At 55.3% G+C, this 25,592-nt stretch overlaps 1 protein-coding gene across 2 annotated transcripts; it reads right to left on the bottom strand.

Annotated features, from left to right (window-relative positions):
* Positions 1-14,813: 14,813 nt before the first annotated feature.
* On the bottom strand, positions 14,814-25,331 carry Nkx2-2 (NK2 homeobox 2). Of its 2 annotated transcripts, none has more exons than XM_087188630.1 (3): positions 25,184-25,331; positions 16,671-17,337; positions 14,814-15,805 (listed from the first exon to the last, which is right to left on the bottom strand). In XM_087188630.1, the coding sequence occupies exons 2-3, from the start codon at positions 16,927-16,929 to the stop codon at positions 15,243-15,245; spliced, it is 822 nt and encodes a 273-aa protein (XP_087044756.1). In that variant the 5' UTR covers positions 16,930-17,337; positions 25,184-25,331; the 3' UTR covers positions 14,814-15,242. The 2 variants fall into 2 exon arrangements, with proteins under 2 accessions (XP_087044756.1, XP_004840959.1); XM_004840902.3 differs by lacking the exon at positions 25,184-25,331 and adding an exon at positions 24,410-24,494.
* Positions 25,332-25,592: the final 261 nt, after the last annotated feature.

The following is a 25,592-nucleotide window of genomic DNA, read 5'->3' as shown; positions in this document are numbered from 1 at the left end:
CTGTATAACACAGAAACCCTACTATAGTGCTGGTACTTAGAGGAGAAATTGAAAATGCATGTGCAGTAATCTCAATGACCAAAGTTACCCAAGCAGCAGTTCACTATACTAATAAATATCTGGAAGCTAATGGTCACCACTTTTAGCAGCTTTTGTAATTGTAGAGGTCAAAGGTAACTCGTATTACTCTCATCATTTTTCAATAAATTTAGTATTAAAATACTTATGCGAGTTTTTCCCCCCTTAAGTGTGTATACATTTTTGGTGGACTCTATACACACACATTTAGTGAAAGTAAGCCAACACTGGTGTATTACAAATGTAATTATATGTGTGTGCAAAACATATTTTGTATTTGTCCAACTGACATCTAGTCATAGAACACTCCAAATCCTGACTTCTAAAAGTTTAGTAGGAAACCTTCTGATGTTTTCTTTAGCTAAAGCTGTTTTAAACCCAGAAAGAAAAATAAACAAAAGCTCACACAACTTGGTGAACTGATTTTAAGATTCACTCGGGTTTTGCCATCAAAGGGATGATAACATGCATGTATTCTTGTGATCTGAGAAGTTCCTTTCCTTTCACAATGCTGGTCCAGGGCTTCTGAACAAGTGTGCTTCCCCCTCCTGGTACTTCTCAGGGGTTACCATGCAAGACTCATGAGGTGATGGACCCCAGGAGGAGCTGGGGCACCTGGAAGGTCCAGGGCTCATTGCTGATGGCCTTCCAAGCCCTTTCACCATTACAATGGTTAATAATCTACAAAAAGTGACATGTAATTAACAGGTTTGATTTGCATCATGCTTTGTGGATTCCATAGCATTTTCCCATTTGTTTTAGCAGCAACAGGAACACTGCTTGGGCTGCCTCTGGGACCAAGGCCTGGGATTCTGCCCTGGGTAATCACCAAACTAGCTAGGGGTAGGAAGGCCCACCATTAACTGGAAAAATTAGAAATGGGGCACCATAGTGGGAAGGAAGTGTTGAACTTCAAGGTTGGTGAAGAGAGTTTGGGGCTAAGGCTGAAAGTGCTCTAAAGGCAGGCATTGTCAGGACATGGGCAAGGCCAGCTGGGGGCCCAGCTCAGTGTTTTAAAGCCGGTGTACAAACTCCCATCTGTGAAGTTTTATTTGAAGCAATACACAGAACCAGGCAGGACTCAGGGAAAAGCTCAGGTCCCAAGATCCACTGGTTACTATTGCTAATTAAGTGAGCTGGGTTCATCTAGAGGCCGTTTGGCCGGTGTTCCTGCTCTGAGCATGTGGACCCCAATGTCCAGGCCCCAGTTGTTGGTGGGAGTGGGCCAGGAGGATGTGGTCCATGAGTGGAAGGTGGACCCCCAAGGAAGGGAGCAGCAGGACATATTTTGTCATCTGACAAGCCTGATGAGAACGCTATGTTGCTGCCTGTCACTGAAGACCAAGGGTGCAGCTGGCAGGGAGGAGGGGTGTTGGTTGGCTTTAAATGAGTTGGGGCCCACTTCCTCCTCTAGTGGGTTAAAAAAGGTGGTGGCTATGAAAAAGAAAAAGGAGTGAATTGCCCTCAATTTTATGTAAATAGTGATAGGTATGATTTTTCAAAGATGTAACCAATTATAGGGTAGTCTTGAATGAAGTCGCAATTATTGACAATCAATCGTATGACTTTTAAAAGATAAGTAGGTTTCAGTTAGTAATGTCCTTAATTGTCTGAAGTCTGATATAAATAGACAAATTTCTTCCACATTAAAAAATATTGTCTGAAAATTTTATGTCTCAAAATACTGCATTTTTCCTGTTTAATTGTTATATTAGAAAACATTTCTTGATCTATTCTTGTTAGTTATGTTTGCTGAAGATATTGCACGTGTAGAAATATACACTCAAACATCATAGGAACCACAAAGATGAGCTGTTAAAATCACCTAGTTCTTGCCGGGGATTTAGCTCAGTAGTTCCAGTGCCTGCCTCCCAAGCGCAAGGTCCCGAGTTTGATCGCTTGTACCAAAAAAAAAAACAAGACCTAGTTCTTCTTGAAGATACCTTATTTGATCACATCTGCTTTTAATTTTGGTGGTTATTCACACTGCATCAACATTATTTTCCTTAGAAAGAACACATACTTTTAATGCTGATATAAAGCTTTAATTGTGTATAAAATGGTTCAGCATATTGTGTTACTTTTACGAGGAGGAAATAGCCCATCATACCTTTTTGAAAGAGACTATTAAAATTTTTAGCAGAGACTCTAAAATATGGATTTTTAATGTAAAAGTGAGTTTCTAGTGCATGACACAACCATGAACGGCTTCATTCTGTTACACACATAAGTTAAAATATTCATGTCAATTCTGTTTAAATAGCTTTCATGCCTTGTAAAATCTGAAGAACCTTTTAAATTGATGTGGTGTTAGAATGTTTAAGAAAAAAGATTTGCTTTTAGAATCAGCTTTATAAAAATCCATGAAGGTTATATGGTGGCATAAATGTACATATTATAAACGTTGGAGGAACAAAACTCAAAAAACCTTGAGAATGGGTAAATTCCCATCAGCTGTGATGTTGTGAGTTATTTTTCTGGGATCATTATTAGAGCATTCTAATGACAGTTAGGACTGTCTTCTCTTACTTTCCAACCCCATAGTTGAACTCAAGTCAAAGTGTGATCCTCCAACTTTCCAGTCATTAAAAGTGAGGATTCACACAAGTGTGGATTGCCGTGTTTACCCACACCCCTGGGCTGCCACTGCATGATGGAGTTTTAGCCCATTTCCTCATTTGATTAATTAACCCAGCCACGGTAATCATCTCAGCCTGGCCTGCACATGCTGCCTCTCCAGCCTGAGGAACCATATCTCCATTAAAGCCTTTCTGTGCCCGGTGGGGTAGGAGACGGGTTCATAATTGCTTTGTCTAATTGTACTGGATCAGGGTTGTAAACTTTGAAAGTGTGTTTCTATCAAGAGTGGTATTTCAATTTGCCTTGCTAAATTATTTTCCCCTGCTGCTGATACCATGCCTAATTTTATGAAATGTTCATTCCCACAGAAGGAGTGGCATGGGAGTGGAGAAGGGTTAACTTGAGAGCAAGCACTGTGGTCCACCTCTTAGCCCCTCACCTGACCCGGATATCCTTTGAGACCCCAGTCCTGCCTGTCCGAACTGAGACAGGAAGCAGGCCCTGCCTTCCAACTGCACCCCATGGGGGGAAGGGGGCCCAGGCTGCACCTCTGGAGTCCTCTTTCCCGTCTTTGGTTGCACTGCCCCGGCAGCCTCGATGTTCTGAACTGATTCAAATTGTTTCCCTTTCATGATCACTTTGAGTTTGGGGATAAGCAAGAAATCATATAGGGCCAGATCTGGTGAATAAGGAGTATGAGGACACAGTGTTGTGTTTTTGAGAGAAATTGTCATAAACACTTGATCAACAAAGGTGATCAAGAAATACAGGGAATGTTTACATTTTAAAAATTTATTACAATAAAAGCCACATTGCCTTTAATTCCCCTGTAAATCATCCCCCTTGCTTTGCACACACTTGTCCCATGGTCCTTGGCAATGTGTCTTTTACTGTAAAAAGTATTTTTAAATATAATCACTCATCCTATGCTTCAGTCACCCTTGTAACCTCTAGTCCTTTATCCCCAAAGGGGGGTGGTTATTTTCAGTGCATTTCCTTTGCAACCAGAATTCATGCTGAGCAGCCTTCCCAGGGGCTCCCAGCCCCTCAAAGCTAAGGAGGAACTTTGGGGAGGTGGCTCCATGCCCCCTCCCAGCTCAGTATCTATCAGTATTGCTGTGTGCTCACCTCCCTGACCCAAACCCAGTCCAAAATATGGGTAGGAATTGACCGAGACACAGAGTATTTTAAGAAAAACACTCTTATTATTTGTGGAATTTTATTCTCTCTGAGGTGTTTGGGATCGCTGACAGGAAGAGCACACGAAGGATAAATATCCACCTTGCTCCCGCCCAGTCCCCACCCATGGCATCATGGCTGCTTGCCTGGCCACGGTGTGGTGGTCTTTACTGGTTTGTAGGGGATGAGAAAGGGACATGTAAGCTTTTTCCTTCACAGCTCCAGACACAGGCTGGCTGTGATCCATACCTTCACTGTCTGTGCTGATTGAAATTTAAATAGCTAAGAAATAAACGCAACTTAGAACCATTCCACAGTCATACCACCCACACTTCCTGTCCTGACAGCAGATGTGGCCTAGGTAGATATTGTCTTCCTCAGCCCACATGTGTTTGACAGGGTGCACCTGGGTCACCCCAGAGGCCACCCTGGGCCTGAGTGTCCCACTGCCTCCTTCCCTGGACCCCAGGCTCCATTCTCCTTCACCTCAGCCCACAGTGTCCCTGCCACAGCAGCACATTGTCCATTCTGTGGTGCCCTGGGAGTCAGGCAGGGTGAGAGCAGCCCTGTGCTTTGGGGTTTATTTTTTGAGCCTGTGGGGACACGAGCCATCTTTTGCCAGGTGGCACAGGCTTCTTGGGTTTGTGCCTTGTAAATGTTTATGACAGCCACCTGTTGTCAACTCTAAGAGCAGTCAGGGTGAGTGTGTAGAGGCATCACTGAGGGAAGGGCAACAGCAAGGAGACCGGGCTGCTCATCTCCTCCTCTGCTGGGCCACCAGGCTGGGCAGACTGTCTCCATCTTGGGGCCTCAGTTTCCTCGTCTGGACATTGGGCAGGGAGTTGGTACAAAACAGTGCTAATGTTTCTTCTGGTCTTACAGCCAGCATAGTTTCTAGTACTCTTTCCTCCTGTGGTTCTGGATTTATTTCCTAAACGATTCAAATGCCCCCTCATTTGGGTTGGCAACCAGCAGGCGTCCTGCTGACCACTTAGCACAGGGCCACCCTGACTCGGACATCTGGAGTTGCATTGAGACCCTTGGTACCCAAAGGCTGGTCTCATACCCCGTGCATCTGTGCCCCAACACTTGTTAGAAACGCAAAATTTCAGGGTTGCTATGTCAGAATCCATGAATTATAAGTTCCCAGGTGATTCATTTGTACCCCAAAGTCTGAGAACCTGTGGTCCAGGCCCTAGGGAGACTGGAATGAATCTGGACACTGTCCAGAGGGGCCAGTAACTTGTCCAACAACGCTTCAAACCCTTCCAGCCCAGGACATAGCTCCCTGGAAGGCCTTTCCGGCTGGAGCTGGAGCTCCCTCCATAGGCAGACAGAGTCCTCCTCTCTCCTTTGTCTCAGAAACACAAGGCTTTGTAGAGAGTGTGTTTGGGAGAGTTCACCCATTCAGGTCTACTCTCACTCACGTCCTTCCATCTCACTAATTCTCTGGTGAAAGCTCATGCATGCCATGGCCCTGCAAGACCTGTGAACTGAGAAGTCAGAGTGCTGAGTCTGTGAGGTACACCTGCAGCTAGGCAAACTCTGGACAGTGTGGATGAGTGGACTTCCCTGGAGTCTCTAGGAGGCCCGGGGGAGCACAGTGCCTGACTTCAGTGGGTGAGGACTTGGGAAACGGGCTGTTTTGACCTGGAGAGATGAACAAGGCAGGGTTCAAGCTGCAGGCATTGAAGCATTGCATGCTGTTCATGTAGACAGAGGTGTGTGTGGGCCCACAAGTGCGACTGGGCACTCCTGATGGTCACTGACACCCTGGGGGGTGGAGGAGATTGTGTCAGAACGCCCCTGACTGTGATGGAAACTGGAGGCTGGATGCGAACTCTCCCAGGCCTCCCTACCTCATGGACAGAAAGGACAGGATTACCTAGATCAAGGCCATCTTGTGTCGTGCCACACTGTCACATGCACACTTCTTTGTTGTGGGGAGACTGAAGAGAAAGGTATTTCAGTGCACGTCATGGAGAAAACAGAATGGATTTCTGCACACAGCAGGTCACTGGAAACTGCTGCCTGGTGGTGGAGTAAAGGGGCCTCACTCCTGGGCATGTCCTCTGGGTCCCTGAGAAAAGCCCACCTATGTGCACCTCCCTGCAGAGGTGTTGGCTTGGCACCACCTTTGAGCTCCAATGCCCAGGGAACTGCCACACCCAAGGGCTGCCACCTGCATCCTGGGCTGTGAGAAAAGAGCTGCCTGAGCTGCTTCTTCCAGATATGCCAGTGCAGCTGGACGCCGTGCAGGCAGCAGGAGACCAGGCTGCAAAGAGGCAGCCTTATGCCGCTTGTCCTGGTCCATGTTCTCCTAGAGCACTCTACCTTCTCCACTGTTTCCACTAAACAGCACTGAAGCTAAGAGAAAAACGAAGTTCAATGCAGAGAGCCAGGCAAGGCAGATCTCCAACTGCCCCTGAGCCAGGGCCACAGCCCGTGGGTGCAGCATCCAATCCATTTCCTGGGTGCAGGTGCTGCTAGCTGGCTCCTCCTGAGGCTGCTGCTGGGCATGTAGATGGCATCTCCTCCCTGTGTCTGAATCCTTCTCTGGCCCTAGTGGATGAGGGCCCACCCTGCTGGCTCCAGCCTGACGCAGTCACCGAAGACCCCTCCCAAGCTTCGGACTTCAGCCCGTGCCTTGTGGAGCACACACGCCACTCCTCACCCCCGTCTCCACACTCCCTCGAGATCGAGAGTGGCTCTCTGCACTAGGCTGCCAACCTTGTGCCTGGATCCCACACTAGCTAATCCATACCAGGTGTCTTTCCAAAAGAGGTAATATCATCATATTACAGTGATCCATGGACACCCATGTTCCCAGCAGTACAATTCATTATAGCTAAATAAGCAGGCTATATGTCCATCAGCAGATGAATGGATAACGAAAACCTGGTATACACTCAATGAAGTACTACTCTGCCATAAAGAAGGACAAACTTGAGTCATCTGTAGGAAAATGGATGCACCTTGAGACCATAATGTTAAGCAAAATAAATCTCTTATATGAGAAACCTAAAGTATAAATAAACAGCAAAATGAAAGATGGGGAGATAAAAGATAGAGAGATAAGAAGCAGGGAGATAGATCTTTTGCAAATGGGAAAGGGACCAGTAGATGGATGGAGGAGGAAGGGAGGGGAGAGAAAGGGAATGTAGAAAGAATTAAGATGTGTCCTGTACATGCACTAGCTCCCCACAAGGAGTGTAACCATTATGGACTGCAAACCTGAACTAATAAAAATAGAAACAAACAAGCAAAATAAAGTAACCATAACTTTGGAGAAGCTACCTGCCCGCCAGGAGTTTGAGCCCGGCCCTGATGAGCAGGGTCTCTGGAAAGTGATCTGACCTAACCTCCTTCGAGAGAGTTGTCCCCTCACTGCCCGGGGACCAAGTCAGTGGCCTGGAGGACTAATACTGAGGGGATGGATGTTGCCCTCCCGGATCTGCACAGGACCAGGTTTCCTACTTCCTCCACTAATCTTGAGCAAGACTCAGCAGTGGGGAGTGGGCTTCCGGTCACAGGTGACTTGAGAGATGTTGCCAGGCCAGGGAGGGTGGAAGTGAGACCTCAGCCTTCCTGAATCTCCACTGGGTCCACAGCTGTAGACCCTGAGACACGATTCACCCCAAGAGGCTCATTAGGGAGGGGACTTGGGGAAGGAGCAAGGAAGTGTGGACAGGAAGGGAACCATCAGTCTACTGCATCAAGGGGTGGCAGGGCTCAGTCCCACAGGCAGCCTGGGGTGCTGGGGCAGAGCATGCTCCAGGAAGGGAAGCTGTGCTCTCTTCAGCAACCTCCTCCTGGCATGGCCCGGCCCCTCCTGCTCCTCCTGAAGCCTGAGGTAGGGAGGTGCAGTTCGCTGGGAGCCTGACGACCAGGGGCAGAGGCTGTGGACACTGCCACTCCAGGTCCCAGCAGCAAGTGTCTGGGCCATGCTCTTTGTGCTTGGAGAAGCCACGGGCTCCCTGGCTGGGAGTACTGGTGACCTCTGCGAGGTGCCCTTGTGGTCAGACTGGCAGGTGGCAGGTGTATGATCTCCCACAGACACAGCCCCCCCCTTGTCTCACCCCCTACGGCCATTGTCTGCAGTCAATCTTGCCCTACAGATGCTGACAATTCATTACGCTGTAGTCCTCAGAAGAGGGCAATGTGGAGAGGTCTGAAAGTCAACGCTTGGGTGAAATTCCTCTTAGTAAGTCTTGTAAATGCCTCAGACCAGAGACCATAGCACTACGGCCCAAATTACATATTATTTCCATTTCCTCCCTCGTTAAATAGACAATCATTTAATCAAAGAGATAAGTTCAGTGGTGGTGTGGTGTGGTGGCCCATGTAATCCCAGGTACTTGAGAGGCTGAGGCAGAGGATGAAAAGTTTGAGGTGAGCCTGAGCAACACAGACACGTATTTTTAAAAAGAAGATAAAATCAACTGGCAACTGAGAATCTATTTTTCTTGTGCCTTCATTTATGGGATGAGGTGGGGGTTATCTACAGCAAGGAGGCTGTGCGTGAGCACACTGGGCCACATCCCTTCTTTTTCCTTGTTTCTTTTTTCTCCTTTCTGGGGATGGAACCTGGGGCTCCATCTCAAGCAGTTCCCAGTGCTACATCCCAGCCACTGTCACAGGGCGCTTGCTGGCCCCGGGTGGCCAAATGGGCCGTGGAGGCCAAGTGTGCAGCTTTCAGGGGCACGTCCAGAGGCTGGGCCTGGGCGGGGTGCGACACCACCCACTCCCTTATGCAGAATGGGGGCGTCTCTGGACTCCCCGCTGCTGCTCGTCTTGGTCGGAAACAGGAGGGCCACCTGGTTGACCTGTCCGCCCTCCAGGACTTCTGTTTGTAAGGACAGGGCCCAGTCCCTCTGCAGCAGGGCAGGGTGGCTCTGTGGTTGCCAAGGTGATGTGGGGCGCCTAGCAGGTTCTCAGTAATGGTGGGATGGTCATCGTCTTCAGGTGTAGGGCTGGGGTCCACGATGGCCGCCGGCTCTGCGTGGTTTTATCAAGAAAGGAAAAACGCTCTAGGTGAAGGCAGCGGCCAGGAGAGGGGTGGTCTTTCATCTGAGCTATCACGGGAGGCCTTAAATAGTGTGCATTTAAACCAACGCGGGATCTGGCTGGAGAGGGCACTCTGAGTCCCTCGCGGCTGTGGCAGGCAGCGGGGAGAGAAGAGGACGGGCCGGGCCCAAGGCTTGTGTCACTGGGTAGAGTCCGGTCCTTGGATCGGAGTTCCGGGCTCTGTGTACGCGAAACCACTCCTTATCCAACCGCGCCACCTCGCGGCCAGAGCGTGCACTGCGCCCGGACCCGGCGCCTCCAGGCGTGGAAAGCGGAGCCCGAGGTCTGCACCCCCAGCGCCCGGCACGGAGGCAGCCCCTCCCGGGGTCTGCGAGGTGAGCCAGAGTTGCAGGCCTGGTTTTGGGGGCCAGGCTGCGCCGGCGGTAGGGAGGACGCCCTCTCCGGCCCCAGCCCCGCGACGGCATGGCGGGTGATGGAGGAAGTGTCACTCGCGATCCGTTCCGGCGCCCTGGGGGACTGGGGGCGCTTTGTGCCTCCCTGATGCGGACCCCAAAAGCCCGGCGGGAGCGCGACGTCTCCCCCTGGTGGCCTGACGGCGACAGCACCCGGCCAGCGCTGGAGTTTCGACAAAGCCCTCGGGGCTGTGCTCGCCCTGTCGCCTGGCTGGACTTGGGGATGACAAGGGGAAGCTGCGCCCAACTTCACGGTGCGCAGAGGGCGAGGTCTCACCTCCCTAGCCCCCATAAACCTGGGCCGCGGTCGCCTGCTCCTGGTCCCAACAGCTGGGGACCCGAACCCTGTGCACCCCGCGTCCACCAGGCGCCGACGCCGCGTTCTCCACGCTGACGCCTAGGCCAGGGCGCTCTTGGCCACAGCATCAGCTTGCTGAGGTTTAGGCCCCAATGGGACGAGAGCGCGAGTGGGGACCGCAGGTGGCACCTAGGTGGGAGGATGGAATTATAACCCATATAGGGGGTCCACCGTGTCTCCTGGAGTCCCCGCTGCGGCCCGACTTGCAGCTACACCTGGTTGCGCGCCCCAATTCCTCCTCGGTCCTCGTCAGGCTCCGACCTCCGACCCCTCGCGGGGTCGCAGCTGGGGACCCGGCCCCGCTGCCCAACTCAGAGCCGGCCTCGGGCGCCCCCTGGCGGCGGCGCTAGGGACACGAAGGCTGCCTCACCCCGGCCAGCGTGGAGGGGACACGGTTCCACGCGCTTCCCCACTCGCTCGGACGGCGGCGCTGAGGCCTATTCGCTTCTTTTAATAACTATGCCCCTCGAGGGGAAATATAGAGCTTTTAAGGGGAGCGTGTATGCGTGCATGTATGCGTGCGTGTGCGTGTGTGTGTGTGTGTGTGTGTGTGTGTGTGTGTTGGGGCGTTGGTGAAAGCAATAAAACTCAGATCTGTTCCTCGGCGAGATAGCGGCGGCTATAATGAGCCGAGGGGATCAGGGGTTTATTTGCAGATCCTGGATAAAAAGATGATCTATCGACACGGTTTAGAGTGTCACTGCGCCTGGCCTCTCAGGAGCCACAAGTACATATTTCCTGAAATACCACCCAGCACAATATCTAATCCACTCACCACTTGAGCGCCAGGAGTAAGCTCAGCCCCTCGCGGAAGTCCTGGGTGCTGGGATCCCGCCCGGCAGGGCCGGGGCCTGGACGCCCTCGCCTGACCTTTTGTCTTCAGTCCAAGAAATCACTTACCACGGCCCTAATAAATACGTCTGAAAACTGTCCTTATTCTTGGTAAATATTGGATTAGCTTTTCAATGACCAGGCTCTTGAAAAGGCTCGAGAAATCCACACCAGGTCTCAGCTAAGCCCAACAGTCAATAGGTAAAGAAAATAAGTCATTTCCCGACTGGAGTGGGGAGCGTGGAGAAGGCAGCTCCTACTCTCGTCGTCGGGTCACTTGATTGCACTAATTATAACAGTGGTGCTAAATGAGAGAAAGGGGGGCACATTCAAGTTTTGAATTCTTTGGAATTTCCACCCACTCAGTGGTGCACATTAGGGTCTGACTTTGTCCAAGGGAAACATCTCATTTTGTTTTTATTTCCCCAGCTTGGCTTGAACTCTTTTGCTTGGCGAGCGTTGTTTATTTGAGGGATGGTTATTGGAATTTTGACCTAGCTGTCATGGGGGACAAAGCAAGTCCCAAGTCAGTTTGACTCCCTACCAAGAAGGGCTTCGGGCCGAAGTGGGAAAGGCCATGGAAACCCTGCGTGTCTCCCTGATACTGAATTCTGCAAACTAAACAGGCAGGGGACATTGGGAATTAGAAGTCTCTCCCTCCTCCAACGTGGAAGAAGTTTCTGGACTTGTTTTCTGGGGCACTATGATGCCAGTAGGGTCCCTGCACCAATGCAAAGAAAGGTGTGGCCCTTGGCACCTTGGAGTTGGTAATGGAGCAACTGGGCCAGGCCATGTGGCCTTGGTACAGGCTGTGGCTGCAGTTAGGCTGGGTCTGCACTGAGCTGGGCCCTCTGCCTCTGGCACTGTCTCTTGGGGAACAGAAGAGAAAGGAGGCTCAGTCTGTGGGGGCTTCTGGAGCATCCTCTGTGGAAACTAGATTTTCATCCTCCCTGGAGTCTGAAAGTGTGCACTGGACAGAGCATCAGCTAGGCCTCGGGCACCCAGAGCCGCCTCCAGAGCTTGGATGGCCTCAAAGAGAGGTGTGCAGTGGGAGACCTTAGCTGTGGTCTCCCACATCCCAGGATGCTGCAGAGTGTATGCACTGAGCTGTGGGCCCTGGGGGCACTGGTGCCAATAGTGGGTAGGGTAGGGGAAGAGGGGAAAGGAGGGAAAGGGAGGGGAAAGGACAGGAGGAGAGAAGATGGGAGAGGAGAGGGAAAGAGGGAGAAATCTTCAGCTTTCAGTATGTCATGGGGCCTAGGCAGGGCAAGCGCCCTCTGAAGCCATCAAAGACAGGGGTGGCTTTTTTCCCCTCCTCCATTCTCCTCCCCAATAGATATAGCACGAATTTTTAATGCGTCTTCCTTTCACAGACAACAATACAGGGTTTGAAAGCCGGACACAATTTGGGTTTTGTGTGGGTCCCTCCTCTGGCTCCCTCAGCCCAGCTGGCCATATGGAATCCAGCATGGAGCCCAAGAATGACAAAGGGACCCAGTGACAGGCCCAACAAAACCCCAAGAAGACTTCTGCCTGACTCCGGGATTCACTGCCCGAGATAAGCACGCTGAATGGTGCAGGGTGGGGCGGGCGAGCCCCTTCTCCCTCTTCCCCTGTCCGTCCCGGCCCTCCTTTCTCTGTCCCTTTTTAATATGCACGCCTCTAACATCTCCAGCTCCCAACTCGCCCATTGTGCCGTTTTGTGCGGCCTGCTGTAGATTGGGCGAAGATAGACTGCCAGAGCGGACCTGGTGCCGGGTCTGCTCCCAGGGCGCTGGGGTTAGGGCCACACAGGGCTCCTCGGGCACTTTTATTGACTCCATGGGCCTGGAGCGCAGAGAGAGGCGGGCTCTGGGCCCACCTCTCCAGTTCCAGGCCCTGCAGGCACACCCCCAGGCTTCAGGCCTGCAGGCTTGGCCTCCACTCCTCCGAAATGTCCTCTACCCTCTCACAAAGGAAAACTGCAAAAGTTCTGTGCCTCTCCCCTCCTCTCAAGGGCCTGGAGGGCTCTGCGATTATTCTTAGCTCCTGGGAAGGCCCGGGCCCCAGAACTATCTAAACCAACTCTAGTCTTCCAGGGTGTACTTCAGGCCCTGTGGGAGCCCACTCCAAGTGACTCTGAATCTCCACTTCCCTTCCCAGAGGCCTGGGGTGAGGGGAAGCCCCAGTGGGGTGTTGAGTGGTTGCTACCAGTGCAGCTAGGGCATCAAATTTCCGTGCGAGGGATGACTGGGGGCAGCAGCGATTCTCCAGCCTTTACAAACAGCAATACCAAACTCTAAACATTTCCAAGCTAGTGTGGAGAACAAAGGGAGACATTTCAGCAGTTAGGAAAACTGTCTTGCTGGGGGCGAACCTGGAGATGGGAAGGCCCTTTTGGGGGATGTTAGACAGCTTCCCCCGCCCTCTACTACCCAGGGACCCCAGCGAAACGCGGGAATAAAGTGTAATCACCTCCCTGGCCTCGTTGCGCTGAGTGCTATTGACGGGCAGATTTGGTCACACGGATAATCATGTTTGCTTTAGATATTGAATTAAATCTGATCATCAACTGGAGGGAGTGGAAAGTCAGCTGGGACGCTCCCTTTGCCCGGCCTCCTCGCCTCCCCCTCCCCTGGCCTGGTGGAAGCGCTTGCTCCGGAGAAAACCAGAGGTACTATTTCCAAACGGGCTGACTTTCCCTCTCTGGCATCTCAGAGAGTCCCTGAACTCTGAGCCGCGGGTACTTTCGGGAAGCCGAGCGATAGAGGAGAAAGGTGCGCCCCACCCCCAGCCTGCCCGCCCCCGGGAGACGCTCCCCTGCGTGGCCAAGGGTGCGCCGGCGTCGGGCCAGGAGCTGTGCTCCAGCGACACAGGTGGGAAGGAGTCAGTGCAGTGTTGGGGAAGGAAGGAAGGAAGGAAGGAAGGAAGGAAGGAAGGAAGGAAGGACCCCCTCCCCCCGCAGGCCTAGCAAGGCTCTTTGCCCACCTCCTGCTCCCCCAGCCCAGACCTGGAGGCCCGCGCGCCACATCCCGCTTGCAACCTGGGCTTTCCAACGCGCCTCTCATTCCGACGCCCAACGACCTGCCTTGGGGGACGCTCGCCTCCCCGCGCCGGGAGCGTACCCGACTCGGGATCTAGCTCCGGAGAGAAGTCTGGAAGCGGGAAAGGATGGGGGCGGCTGAAGGGGAAGACTGAGGTAGCTGGGATCTCCAAGGATGCGCACTCCCTGCCTCTCTGGGGTCAAAGAGCTCCAAGGAAGGCGCAGCCACCTCTCCTTCCCCTGCCGCCAGGACCCTGTGTGTCCCTCCCCAAGGCCCACGTCGCTCCCCGAACACACCCCCACCCCTGCGCCCCGGCCTCAGAGCGGCTCCCAGGCCTCTATGCGTCCGCATATTTTGAAGAGGGGGTGGGGAGTAGAGTGAAAGCCGCCCAGGCTCCACCGCACACCCTGGCCCCTTCTTAGAGCGAGGTAAATCAAACGAAACAAAGTGAAAGTCATCGAGTGTAGTGGCTTCAACAGCTTCTCAGGCTGAAGGAGCCACTCGTAGATTTGGGCGAGCGAGGGGGGCTTGCTCTCCTTGCCTTAGCGTTTCCCAAAGTCACTTTTCCACCCGAGGCCTGGACGCTGTAGCCCCAGGCGCAGACCGCGCGCTGCGGAGAGGCGGGGAGAGGGGAGGCCGCCCAGAGGGGAGGCCGCCCAGACGGGGGCCAAGCTCTTGCAGATTGCCGGCAAAGTGCTCCGGCCGCAGAGTTGGGCCGGTGGAGCCAGAGGAGGCCCGTCGGGGTCCCCTCCTGCGCCCCAGTATCGGCCCCCCCCTCCCGGAGAGGAAGCATGCAAGGCTGCACCCCGCAGGCCTCTTGGGCCTGGCGACTGGCGACAGTCAGATAAACCGAAGGGCTGGGCTTCTTGGTTTTTTTTTTTTTTTAAACACAGGATTTTTATTAAAATTCTTATTTAAAAAATCGAAAGCTTTCAGCGCCCGGCGCTCTTGGGGAACCGCGCGGAACGGCTGAGCTCCAAGTTCCGGCCTCAGATCCCGGAAAATGGGGGGCGGGTGGGGGGTTTCTGGCCTACACATTTCTGTCCTTTTTCATATTTGAAAAAAGTTTTCACTGAACAAAATAAAAAAAGAAGAAAACGGGGGTAACCCAAAAATAACCAAACCAAAACAAACGACAAACCAAGGCTTTGGGCCCCGAGGGGAAACAGGCCCATCCTGAAGGTCATTTTGGCAACATTCACCACCGATATTTACAACCCAAAGCAAAATCTGCCACCAGTAGTCAGAACGTTTACATGGCCATAAATATTTAGTATTTTCTCATTAAAAAAGAAGAAATTCTCTATATTTTTTAAAGTGTTCTCCACTTGCTTTAGAAGACGGCTGACGCTACTCACACAAACATATTTTACAAAATTCACGAAAGCGGGGTGAAGGGTTGCTGTGTTTCTCCTTTTCAAGTGAGGACTTTAACGCTGGGGTGGTTTGGTGTCCCCAGGGAGAGGCAAGAAGCGAAGCTGCGCAAACACGTCTGTAAACAAGGCTCAGAGTTCAACCCCCTCCAAAGGTTCGAAGGAGAGAGAGAGACGGGGAAAGAGTCGTGGATGGAACCTTCGGTGCCTCATCAACGGAGCCCAAAGGAGACCGGTTCTCCGATAATAATATAATAATAATAGTAACCACCAAGGACCAAGTCCTCCTCGCCGCCTCCGGGGTGGGCCTGGCCTGGGCCGCGAGTCTCAGGGGCGGCTCTCACCAAGTCCACTGCTGGGCCTGGACCAGCGGGTGTGCTGTCGGGTACTGGGGGGTGCTGGCCGAGCTGTACTGGGCGTTGTACTGCATGTGCTGCAGCGACTGCGCGCTGTAGGCCGTAAAGGGGATGCCCGCCTGGAAGGTGGCGGCGGCCAGGTCCTGGGCTTTGAGCGCGTGGCACGGTTTGCCGTCCCTGACCAAGACGGGCACGGCCACCCGGCGCGGCGAGGGCAGGGGTGTCACCTCCATACCTTTTTCGGCCCGCGCGCGCTTCATTTTGTAGCGGTGGTTCTGGAACCAGATCTTGACCTGCGTGGGAGTGAGGCGGATGAGGCTGGCCAGGTGCTCCCGCTCAGGCGCGGACAGGTACCGCTGCTGCCGGAAGCGCCGCTCCAGCTCGTAGGTCTGCGCCTTGGAGAACAGCACGCGCCGCTTCCGCTTCTTGCCCGCATCGCCGCCGCTGCCTGGGGTCTCCTTGTCATTGTCCGGTGACTCGTCGGCCGAGGGCTCTGGGGACTTGGCGCTGGAGTCTTGGGGGGGCGCGCCGGCCGCTAGCCCGTGCACTGCGGGGGAGAGAAGCGCGTGAGCGCCTGGAGGCCGCGCGCAGCCCTGGCCACGCCGGCGCCGCGGATTCTCCGTGCGCCCTGGTCCTGGGCGCAGCAGACCAGCTTCGCTCCACGCTCGGGGAAGCGCCCGGGTCTCCCTGGAGAAAGAGCATAACCTGCAGAAGTGGGGACCCCGGGTTCGAGGTGCTGGGGGTTCGCACGATGTGGGTGTGGATTTGGGCGGGGAGGGGCGCGTGGGAGATCATCTCGGGTTAAGGGCTCCGGCCCCCTTAAGTTGTTTCCTCTTTGGAGAGACGTGGGCAGATTTTTAAAAGAAAAACGCCACAATCCCAGCATTGATCGGCTAGGCCATTTAAGGCAGGTTTTTGGGGGCTTTCGCTTTTGCTCTTGGGCTTTCCTGACACCCCCGCACCACACAAAGCGTCCTCTATGATTGCGCAGGGGGCAGGGTGAGCTACTTATACCCAGGCCACCCGAAGCCTCCCCCACCCTCTCCCGCGGTCGGACCAGGCTCGCGGCCCATCTCCAGGGCCCAGGCCAGTTCCGCTCTGACGAGAGCTCCCAGGCCTGGCCGGGGCCATCACATACGGGTGACATCTGCAAATAACTCTGGCTTCCCTTCTCCTCTTCCTCCTTACTCACGTTGGGGGGAAAAATTCTATGACCAAGCCTTTTGCAGGGACGGGGGACTGGAGGAGGACAGGACAGAGCACACCCCAGACAAGTGTTAGAAACCTTCCTCGGGACCCAGGAGGGACCTGTGCTCAGAGGGCTTCTTCCCCCTGGGCACCCGCGTCCGGGCCGGGGCTGGCCGCAGGAACCGGGCGGGTCCCCGCCCAGGACCGAAAGCTTCGATACTCACGGGAGTACTGCAGGCCCTCGGTGCTGGCCAGCCAGCGCGTGTACGGGTTGTCGCTGCTGTCGTAGAAGGGGCTCTTCAGGGGCAGGCTCTGCACCGCGTCCAGGGCGCCCTGCCCCAGGGGCCCAGCCCTCTTGGGGGGCTCCGGCCCCTCGTTCTCCTCCTCCGGTCCCTCGGCCACTGAGCCCTCCTCATCGTTAGTGTCCGGTAGGTCCAAGATGTCCTTGACCGAAAATCCGGTCTTTGTGTTGGTCAGCGACATGGTTCGGGACCCCGCAATTTATGCCGCAAAGTTGTGGCTGCACTTGGTCAATTCGTGGCGCTCGCCAGCCCCGGCGGGCGGGGGAGGGGTGGGGGGAGGGAGTGGGGAGGGGAGGGGGATGGGCCTTAATTATTGGGATAATTATTATTTTAGAAAGAGGGAGAGCGAAAGAAACAGTGGGGAAAGGGAGGGGAAGGAACGAAATCCGACCCCAGCCTCGATCTTCTGCAGAAGCGCGCTGCGGTGGGAGTGCGCGCCCGGCCGGTTTGTAACTCCAGGAGCCGGGCCAAGGAGGCGTCAGCGCGGGCTCCAGCGGCCGCTAGGCGCGCGGTGGCGGCTGGTGGCGAGGAAAAAATGGGCCATTGCCCGAGCGATCAGTCCATATAAGGCTGGGCTCCACTCACGAACCTGGGGAGGAGGGGAGGGGAGAAAGCGGGAGGGAGGGAAGGGGAGCGAGGGAGGAGGGGGAGCGAGAGAGGGAGTGAGGGAAGAGTGGAAAAAAGGGGGAAGAGACATTAAAAACGCAAAGGTTGGCCACGTGTGGGCGGGTCTTGGGAGTCAAGTGGATGAAGACAGTATTTGCAGATGTGAAATTGTGGGTTTTGGGGAGCTCCGCGCTCCCAGCCAACGGCCCTCTAGAGCGAGATGAGAGGTGTAACGTTGTCAATTAATTGCAAAAACCGGTCGAGCTTTTTTTTGCTTTTTTTTTTTTTACCCAGTATTTACATACAAAGGACCACCGCATCGCTGCAGAGTCCAAGCACTTGAAAGGGCCGTTTTAACAAATTGCATCTTAAGGGGGGTGGTGGTGGTGGTGGTGGTGTGGAAAACAAAACAGACAGTGGAGGAGGAAAAAAACCCTCTTCTTCACCATTCACCGGTCTCCCCCCACCCCCAGCAAGCCGGAAAACCGGCGATCAGTGGGGCCTTTGGAAAAGGGGGAGGGGGCGGCTGAGCCGCAGAAATCTCCCCTTCGAGTCGCTGGTGGTTCCCCAAACAAGATCCGGTTCAAATGGCAAGAACCCAACTTCTGTAAGCCTCCTAGGTCAATATTTTGGTTGAGGCTTAAGGATGAGTACTAGAAATGACAAGGCAAGTAATTGATTCTAGTCAACCGCGGAAGAGCTGGAGATCCTAGTAGAGCGCCCCGCTCCCTTCCGGCCAGGGCCACCGCGAGCCCTCCAGCCCCCTCTAGCCGGCCTTTATTTGCTAAAGACTAGTTTATTTCCCTCCCCCACTCCCCCACATCCTCGCTTTCTTCGTGGCTGAGAGGGACATGCAGTTCACTTTCTGCTGGCCGGCTCGGAGGGCGCGCAGAGCTCTGACCCGCCCGGGTCCTGCTCCGGCTGCTCCGGGCTTCGGGTTGGCCTCCTTCTCCAAGCCAGCGGAGAAGGACCTGCGGCCCGTTCCCCTCTGGCCTCTATTATCCCTGCCTCTGCAACCCCCTCCCCTCCAGGCTGCAGCAAAAGGTGGAGCGGCGGGAAGCAGAGGGCAGGATTGCGGCGGGGGTGGGCTGGGCTTGTGCCACCACCCAGGCGAGGACCAGAAAGCCTCGGGGGACTGGTCGCAGGGTGGGCCAGTGGTGCAGTGTTTTCTCCCGAGTTATCCTCCCCAGTGCAAATCCTTCCATTTCCTCTCCCTTTGGAACCCGCAGGGGTACGTCTCGAGGACGCGCTTCAGGGTCGCAGTTCTAGGTTAGTGCCAACATTGCAACCTCGCCCCAGCCCGGGAGCGGAACTTTCCTGGGACAGCCCTCCTCCGCGCGAGGGAAGAAAAAGGCCACTCCGTCCAGTTTAAAATTGAGGGGAGACTTGCTACCTGATGCTTGCTTGCTCCAAAGGAGCGCCGGGGGCGAGGAAGGCAGAGAAGGTCGCCTGTGGGGGTCCCGGTCTCTGTGCCCCTAACTCCCCCAACCCAGGCCGCCTGGCGCAGGCAGAGCGGAGCGCGCGGCCTGGGTCTTCCTTGCGCGCAGCTGCGGGGGCCGCCGCGGCGCCCCTGCCACCCCGGGTTGCCAGCGTCCAGTGAGGGCGCCTCTCTCCGGGCCACTCGGCGGCTTTCCGCAGCCCTAGCTGCCTCGCCCCCAGTATGTGACGTGGGTGACAATGGCCCAGGGTGGAGCGACCCCCTCGTTGGCGCGTCCTGGGTGGTCGGACCCGGGCAAACACAAATACAAACCGATTGCTAAGCTGCGGACAATGAGCGAAATGTAGACAAATGTCCCGCTCCCGTTGGAAGCCTTTGTCCCGCCTCGGTTTTTGCATTTATTTCAGTGGCGAAATAATACATGATTGACGCTCTCTTTCAATGTGTCCTAACTGTTTGGAATAAATCTAAGGTTGTTGCTAGTTGTCATGGCATTCAACCCTTTTCAATGGACTATCTCTTCATTCATTTCTGAATCCGTCCACAATATTAAGGAAACCCCTTCATGTCGTCGCTCCTCGATTCCTTTTTCTCCTCCTACTTTTTCTTTTCTCCTTTCTCCCCTCCCCCTTTTTTCCCTTCAAGAATTACAAACTGGTTTGAATCGTGTTCCTCAAACACATTATTTTTCGTGCTTTCCCCCCAACCTCTTTCCAGACTGTCTTTCTCAGCCGCCCTGTCTTGCCTCTTCCTCCCCCTTTAATGTGAGAGCACCAAGGCCTGTCCAGTTGCAGGACGGAAGTCGGTTTTCCAGGAATCCGGGAAGCCCGAATTTGGACATGGGGCTTGGGGTGGGCCTGCCCAGCTACTGTTACTCAGCTGCTAAATAAATAACTGGTGAGAAAAAGATCCTCAACCCAAGCATTGAAGAAAAGAACCTCCTTTCGTCTCTCCCCTTAGTCCTCTGTCCCCAGGGAGGGGGCTCTCTTGGGGACCCCTGTAGCCACCAGTGATGGAGTCTGAGGGCAAAGTGGAGCCCACTTAGACCAGGCCAATTCTTGGTTTGGGTGGAGAAGAAAGAACTCCCTTTTGCACATCCTCAGAGCCAACTTTGGGTTCTTGTGGGTGGGGTGGGTCAGCTGAGACACCTTCCAGAGCCAGTTTGCTCCAGCTTGGAACAGCTTGCCTTCCTGTAGTTCCTACATCTTCTTAGCTTTCCCAGCATAGTAGGCCTTCCTTCCCTGGGACTGATCCCCTCCCTTCACTCTGGGGACCTGGTGAGGTGCTCAGAGCACCTGAGAGATCCCTGTTTCCCTCTGGGAATCTAGGCCCCTGGGAATGGGTCAGGGGCAGGGAGGACCTGCCTGAGAACCCTGAGCTCCAGGTCCTCAGCCCAGATCAGAAAGGCCAGGTTTGCCCCGGCTCCTGACCTTTCCCTCCACCAGCCCCATCCCTAGCGAGCCAGGGCCCCTGCTCCAGCCTCCCCCAGCTCCGAATCCCTCTTTTCTGCCTCGGAGAGGCCAGGCAGGCTGAGAGGGAACTGGAGAGGCGGGGCCTGGCCTCAGCAGCCTCGCCCTGCTCAGCCCAGTCTCTCTCTGGGGACTCTGTGAGTCCACGTCCCCCATTCCTTCTTTGCCCTTGTGGTTTCCGCGTCCACTTCCAAAGCGTTAACATTTGCAATTGAAAAGGCGCAGGGAGACCGCTGGGAGGCCCATAATTGGAAGGGAGAAACTGGGCTTGTTAGAGGAAGATCATAAAATGCAAGTCCCCCAGGAGGGGCCGGCGGACGGCAGCGTGGGCCCAGCTGGCGGCCAGGGCAAGTCCCGTGCCCAGAGCTTGCTCCCGGGTCCCCTCGATTTCGTGGGCTGGGCTCCTGGCCGCCATAGGCGAGGATCCAGGCGCCAAACGCACCTCTTCCGCCCAAAGGAAACAGGTGATTTCAGGCCGAAGCTTCCCCAGAAAGCTGCCCCAACCACAGCCCGGCCTTTTGCAACCGGGATCTCCTTTTCCTCGGGATCTGGGAGGCAGAAAGGTCCCAGCCTCGTGCCCCTTTCCCCTCCCGAGAATCCTTATTATTGTACCCTGCCTGCCGGTTGGGAACCTGTCAGCATCGCGCTTAATGTTTCGCTGGAAGTGGGTGTGCACGGGTCCCCCCACTCGGAGTTCTTTATGATCGCTGCCAGATTCGAGCTGGACGCCAAGAGAGGACTTGGTTCTGGTCCCAGCTTGGGCTCCGAGGCCGGGGTCGGGGAGCTTGTGCACGCTTGGCGACTGGGTCTGATGCTGTGAACTTGGGGGGGAAGTCCAAGTGGGTGCCTAGAGCAGAGTAAGACCTGCCGGACTTCCTTTCGTGTCGGGAACAACTCGCATTCAGACGGTAGCGGGATACCTGCCCGCCTGGCGCCAGGTCTTCCCGGTCCACGCTGGGGCTCTAGGTACAAATCTCTGTGTGCATCCTTCTAGGCTTAGTCACTTGGGGTTGAGGGGAGGAAGAGGACCTGTCCCTGGAGGCCAGAGCACAGCTTCTTTCAGGGCGTCTGGAGCTAGGGTCCCGGGACGTTGCGCAGCCCTGCGCATGGCGAGGGAGCTGAACAATCTCAGAGGCCCAGGCGGGGAGGTGAATGTACACAGCCTAAGTGGCCCCACTCCATGACAAGTGGCCCTCTAAGACGGCCCAGTGTTTACCTTCCCAGGTAGCTCAAACACGAGCGCCTTTTCTGTGTCCAGGAGCCTCGGGCAGCGGCGAGGCGTCCTGCGTCCCAGCTCTCACTCCCCACAACTCGGCGACGCTCCCCCTGTTGGGGGGGTGAGGTCTATACCCAAGCACACAGGGCAAGAAAGAAAAATATTTTACTTTAGGGAGCGGGGGAAAGGCCCTAGTACGCCGAGAACCTCCTTCAGCCTAGGTAAGGACTGTGCATTCTCAGTGACAGCGGCCCTTCCCCCATCTCTGCGCTGGGCGCTAACGGCCTCTGGGGACACTGAGCTCCCCCCCACCCCCAGGCTGCTGAAAGCCTGTTCGGAGGTGCAGCTTCCAGGGGAGTTAAGGAAAAAGTCCTAGGGTGGGGGTGGACGGTGTTGGGGCCGCCCGGAGGAGTCCAAAGCTTCAAAGCCTGAAGATTAGCAGCCCTATTTGACACACTCCGTTTCCCTCCGCACCCACAAAAGCACTCCCCATCATCAAAAGTATGTGGTCCTTCCCTTTATTTGCAAACACTAATTTGACTTCATTTCTTTTCTCCCCTCGTTTCTCCTTTTTGGAATGAAAAGAGGCTGAAAGGAAACTCCTTTCCTGGTCCAGTCTGCTGCCCAGCTCTCAGGCCCTGCACCTCACAGATCAGATCACCGGGCTGGTCTGCCTAGTGCCAAGGTGCAACATTCCCTCCCTTCACTCCCGAAACAAAGGCAGTGCACCTTCCTGCTCCAGTGGGGATTAATGTGAGGACACAATGATTTGTCGGAGGGGAAAGGCTTATTTTATCTCAGATTGGAGAGTCCTCTGAGCATGGCACACACTTGAAATCGATGGAGAAGGAAAATGTCACCTATTCTGGCCCCTGAGCATGTGATAAAGACATTGCCTTAAAGACCCCAGGTCCCAAAGGGCCCCGTGGTGCTGGGGTTTGGTTTGGGGGGTGAGGCTGCAGGAACCAGGGGCATCAGCTCTGGCATCCTGAGTGAAAGAAATCCAGGTGTGTGGCCTAGTGATGTCCCACATGGAGACCTCTCCTGACCTGGAACACCTGAAGTCAGGCTTGTGTCTGCTCAGTCCCACCTCCTACTATTCTCCCCTTCTGCCCAAGGACCAGGATATGGAGGGTCCCTGGAAGTCTCTGCTGTCTGTGAGGTGACTGTGGGGAGGTCCCTGCACATCTTTGGGAAGGCCACACCAAGACCAAGCAGGGCTCTGGTTGGACAGCTAGCCTTGGGACCAGACAGCGAGGGCCAGAGAAGGGGAGGAACATCTCAGTCTACCTTGGGTGCAAATCCAAAGTGAGACAGCCCCACTTTGGTACATATTGTGGTATGAAGTCTTAAATACCAGGAAGGGAAGAACAAGGGTTACCTCCCAGACAGCCAGCCCTCCCCCCATCCAAGGTGCTGGATAAGTAAGTTGTCCAAGGCCAGAGACAGTTCTACTGTGTCTCAGGAAAATCTCCCACCCAGGGTCCTCACCCACCCCACAAGAAAGGCAGAAGGGCTTTGAAGCCATGTAGATAGGGGTATTGGGAACCTCCAGCCAGGAGCAATTAATTGTGGGTGCAGGAGGAAGGCATCTAAGTGAATGACTATTCATTTGCAAGGTGAAACATACACTTTCCCAATTATCTGCCCCCTCCCTGCCAAAAAGGAAAATATCTCCTGAGGATGTAAACTGTAATAGAAATTAGGATTTCTCTTTCTATTAATCAGCCTCATTGTGTGCGTAAAAGACCTTGTGGGCATATGTTAGGACTTTGATAAATGCACTTTAATGAGATCTTTGAAAATGCATCCAATAAAATCAGAGGCGAGCAAAGCCGTTTAACTTTCATGGATGTTAAATTGAACACGTAATGTGCCTCCGGGCACCCTACAAAATGGAACAGGCCTCCCTCTAATATTTTCTTTAAAAATGTGGCTTTAAGCCCCCCTCGGGCCAAAGGAGCCTGTTCTAGCCAATCCTTTATCACCGGTTTATTGGGGAACCAAAAGCCTGGTCTCCCCAGGCAAACCCCTTTGCTTCATTCGTTCTCGATGATTAAATATGTTACAATGAGATTACGCATTGTCAGCGTTGCCTTCAGGAACGTTCTCCCAGCAGAGCCCGACCTTCGCCTGATAAAGGCGATTTCAGTGTGGGGAGATTTGGGTTTCTCTAGGAATCAGGGCGCTGAAAGCACTTTCTTATCTGAATTTACTTCTCACCACGTGACGAAATCATTACCACCAGACTTTGGAAAACAAGCGGCCTCTCCGAAGCGGTTAGCGCTCGGCCCTCAAAGCTGGGCCAGGCGTGCTGATGATGCCAGCGCCACAGCCCTCGCCGTGCGGAGGCCACTCAGCCTGGGCTCAAGGCTGGCGGGAAGGACCGGGAGAGGACACTGAGCGCGTGGGTGGGTATCTGTTATCTTTCCAATGTGGCATCGAAAGACGAAACCGTGCCCTAGATGCAACGCCCCCTTCCCACCCTCAAGTGCCACCAAAGTGGAGACTGCGCGTGGGGCACACCGAGGGCCTCTGTGGGTGAGCGTGTTAGGGGAGGGGGCTCCCCTCCGAGAGCAGGACTCCTGCAGAACCCCCGAGGCTCATTTCTGATCCTCTGGCGATCTCTACTGTCGCAAACAAGAACTGTCCAGCGCTGGGCGCGGCTCAGGAGACCCCCCCCCCCACATACCCCCCAAACTCCAGTCTTGGGTCACCTCCCCCTCAACTGAAGTCTTCTCTAGCCTCCACCCTGGGCAGGTCCTTCCAGCCTCGACTCCTGCTACTTGTCCTCCGGCTCTGCAACGCCCCCATTCCTCCCGCCAGAGCAGAACCCCCTTTCTCTACTAGGCGCCATCTCCAAATTACCCCGGGACTTCTGCTTTGGCGGCAGCTGCCCGCAACCCGAACCCTCGCGCGCACACGGACTCACCGCGGCAGCCGGGAGCGTCGGGCACCCGCACCGGGTCGGGGAGGAGGCTGGTGAGGGCTCGGCGCCCGCTCCGCCTCCTGCTCCCCGGCGCGCGGCGACAGCCCCGCCGAATCTCCAGGCGCGTCTTTATCTCGTCCACCTACCGGGACCGCCCCTCCGCTCCCCCTCCCCCGGCGCCTTCCCGACCGGGTCTGCAGGGGCGTGCTCTCCGCGGGCGGGGTCCCGGGTTTAGCGCTCCTCCCACCCTGCCCCCGCGTAGGCCAGGCCCTGCAGCCTGGGGTCCCCAACCCGCCGCAGGGTGCGCGGCGCGAGCATCTAGCCTCGGCTCAGGTAAAACTTTTCCAGGCGGCCGGTGTCATTCCTGCAGCTGTCTCTCCCCCCAGAGTCTCCTCCCCCATTGACCCGAGAAGTCTGGAAAGGACTGGACACGCCCTGTTTCTGCCCACCTGCTGCTTCACAACTCGGTGGCACAGGGACCGACCCGGGTCCCGAGCCCCCCCCCCCGGGGGGGGCGGTGCAGGGCCCCGCAGGGGACTCAGGAGCCTTGCTTGGCCAGCGGGGACCGCTGTGCCCGGGGACCCCTCTGGGCAGGCGAGCCGCGGGAACCGTATTCGGAGAGCGTCCCGGTCTCCGGCGACTGCGGAGGCCGAAGAGCAGACGCCTGGTGCTTGGCGGAGAGAGGTTGACGAGCGGCTCCCCATCGCGGCCACATCGCATCTCCAGGCTGCCGACGCCCGACGCGTGAGCCCGCTGAGAGCCCGAGCAGGAGCTCACCTGGGCGCAGCCGCCTGGGCACGCGGATCTCCGCTGAGGGCTCCCCTTCCGGGCTCCAGGCTCCGGGCTCTGGCTCTGACTTCTGCTCTGGCTCCGTCTGTAGCTCCCTGCTTCTACTCCTGCTCCTGCTCGTGGTTCTCCGCTCCGGCTCCGACTCCCGGCTCCGGTCCCCGCGGATGCCGCGCAGCCCCAGCGGAGGGGGCCGCTCCCCCGCGCCGCGCGCTCTCTGTTTGTTTTCCTTACCCGACTGACGTGAGTCAAAATATTGGCCATATGTTCAGCGGTAATAAATTGTGTGCGAGCGCAAATACACTTGGGCTTCGATGACTCTTTCAGCTGCCACATGGCCGGCGGAGGTGGGGGGGCTTCCACCGTACAGGGGCCCCTTTCCCCCAAAAGCGCGGTAGGC

The sequence above is a fragment of the Heterocephalus glaber genome, unplaced genomic scaffold, assembly GCF_053883595.1.
Source record: "Heterocephalus glaber isolate CG9 unplaced genomic scaffold, H.glaber_assembly_v1.0 deba00001532, whole genome shotgun sequence".
Classification (NCBI taxonomy): Eukaryota; Metazoa; Chordata; class Mammalia; order Rodentia; family Bathyergidae; genus Heterocephalus; species Heterocephalus glaber.
Note: the sequence above shows the minus strand (reverse complement) of the source record. Positions and strands in the feature narration are given on the sequence as shown.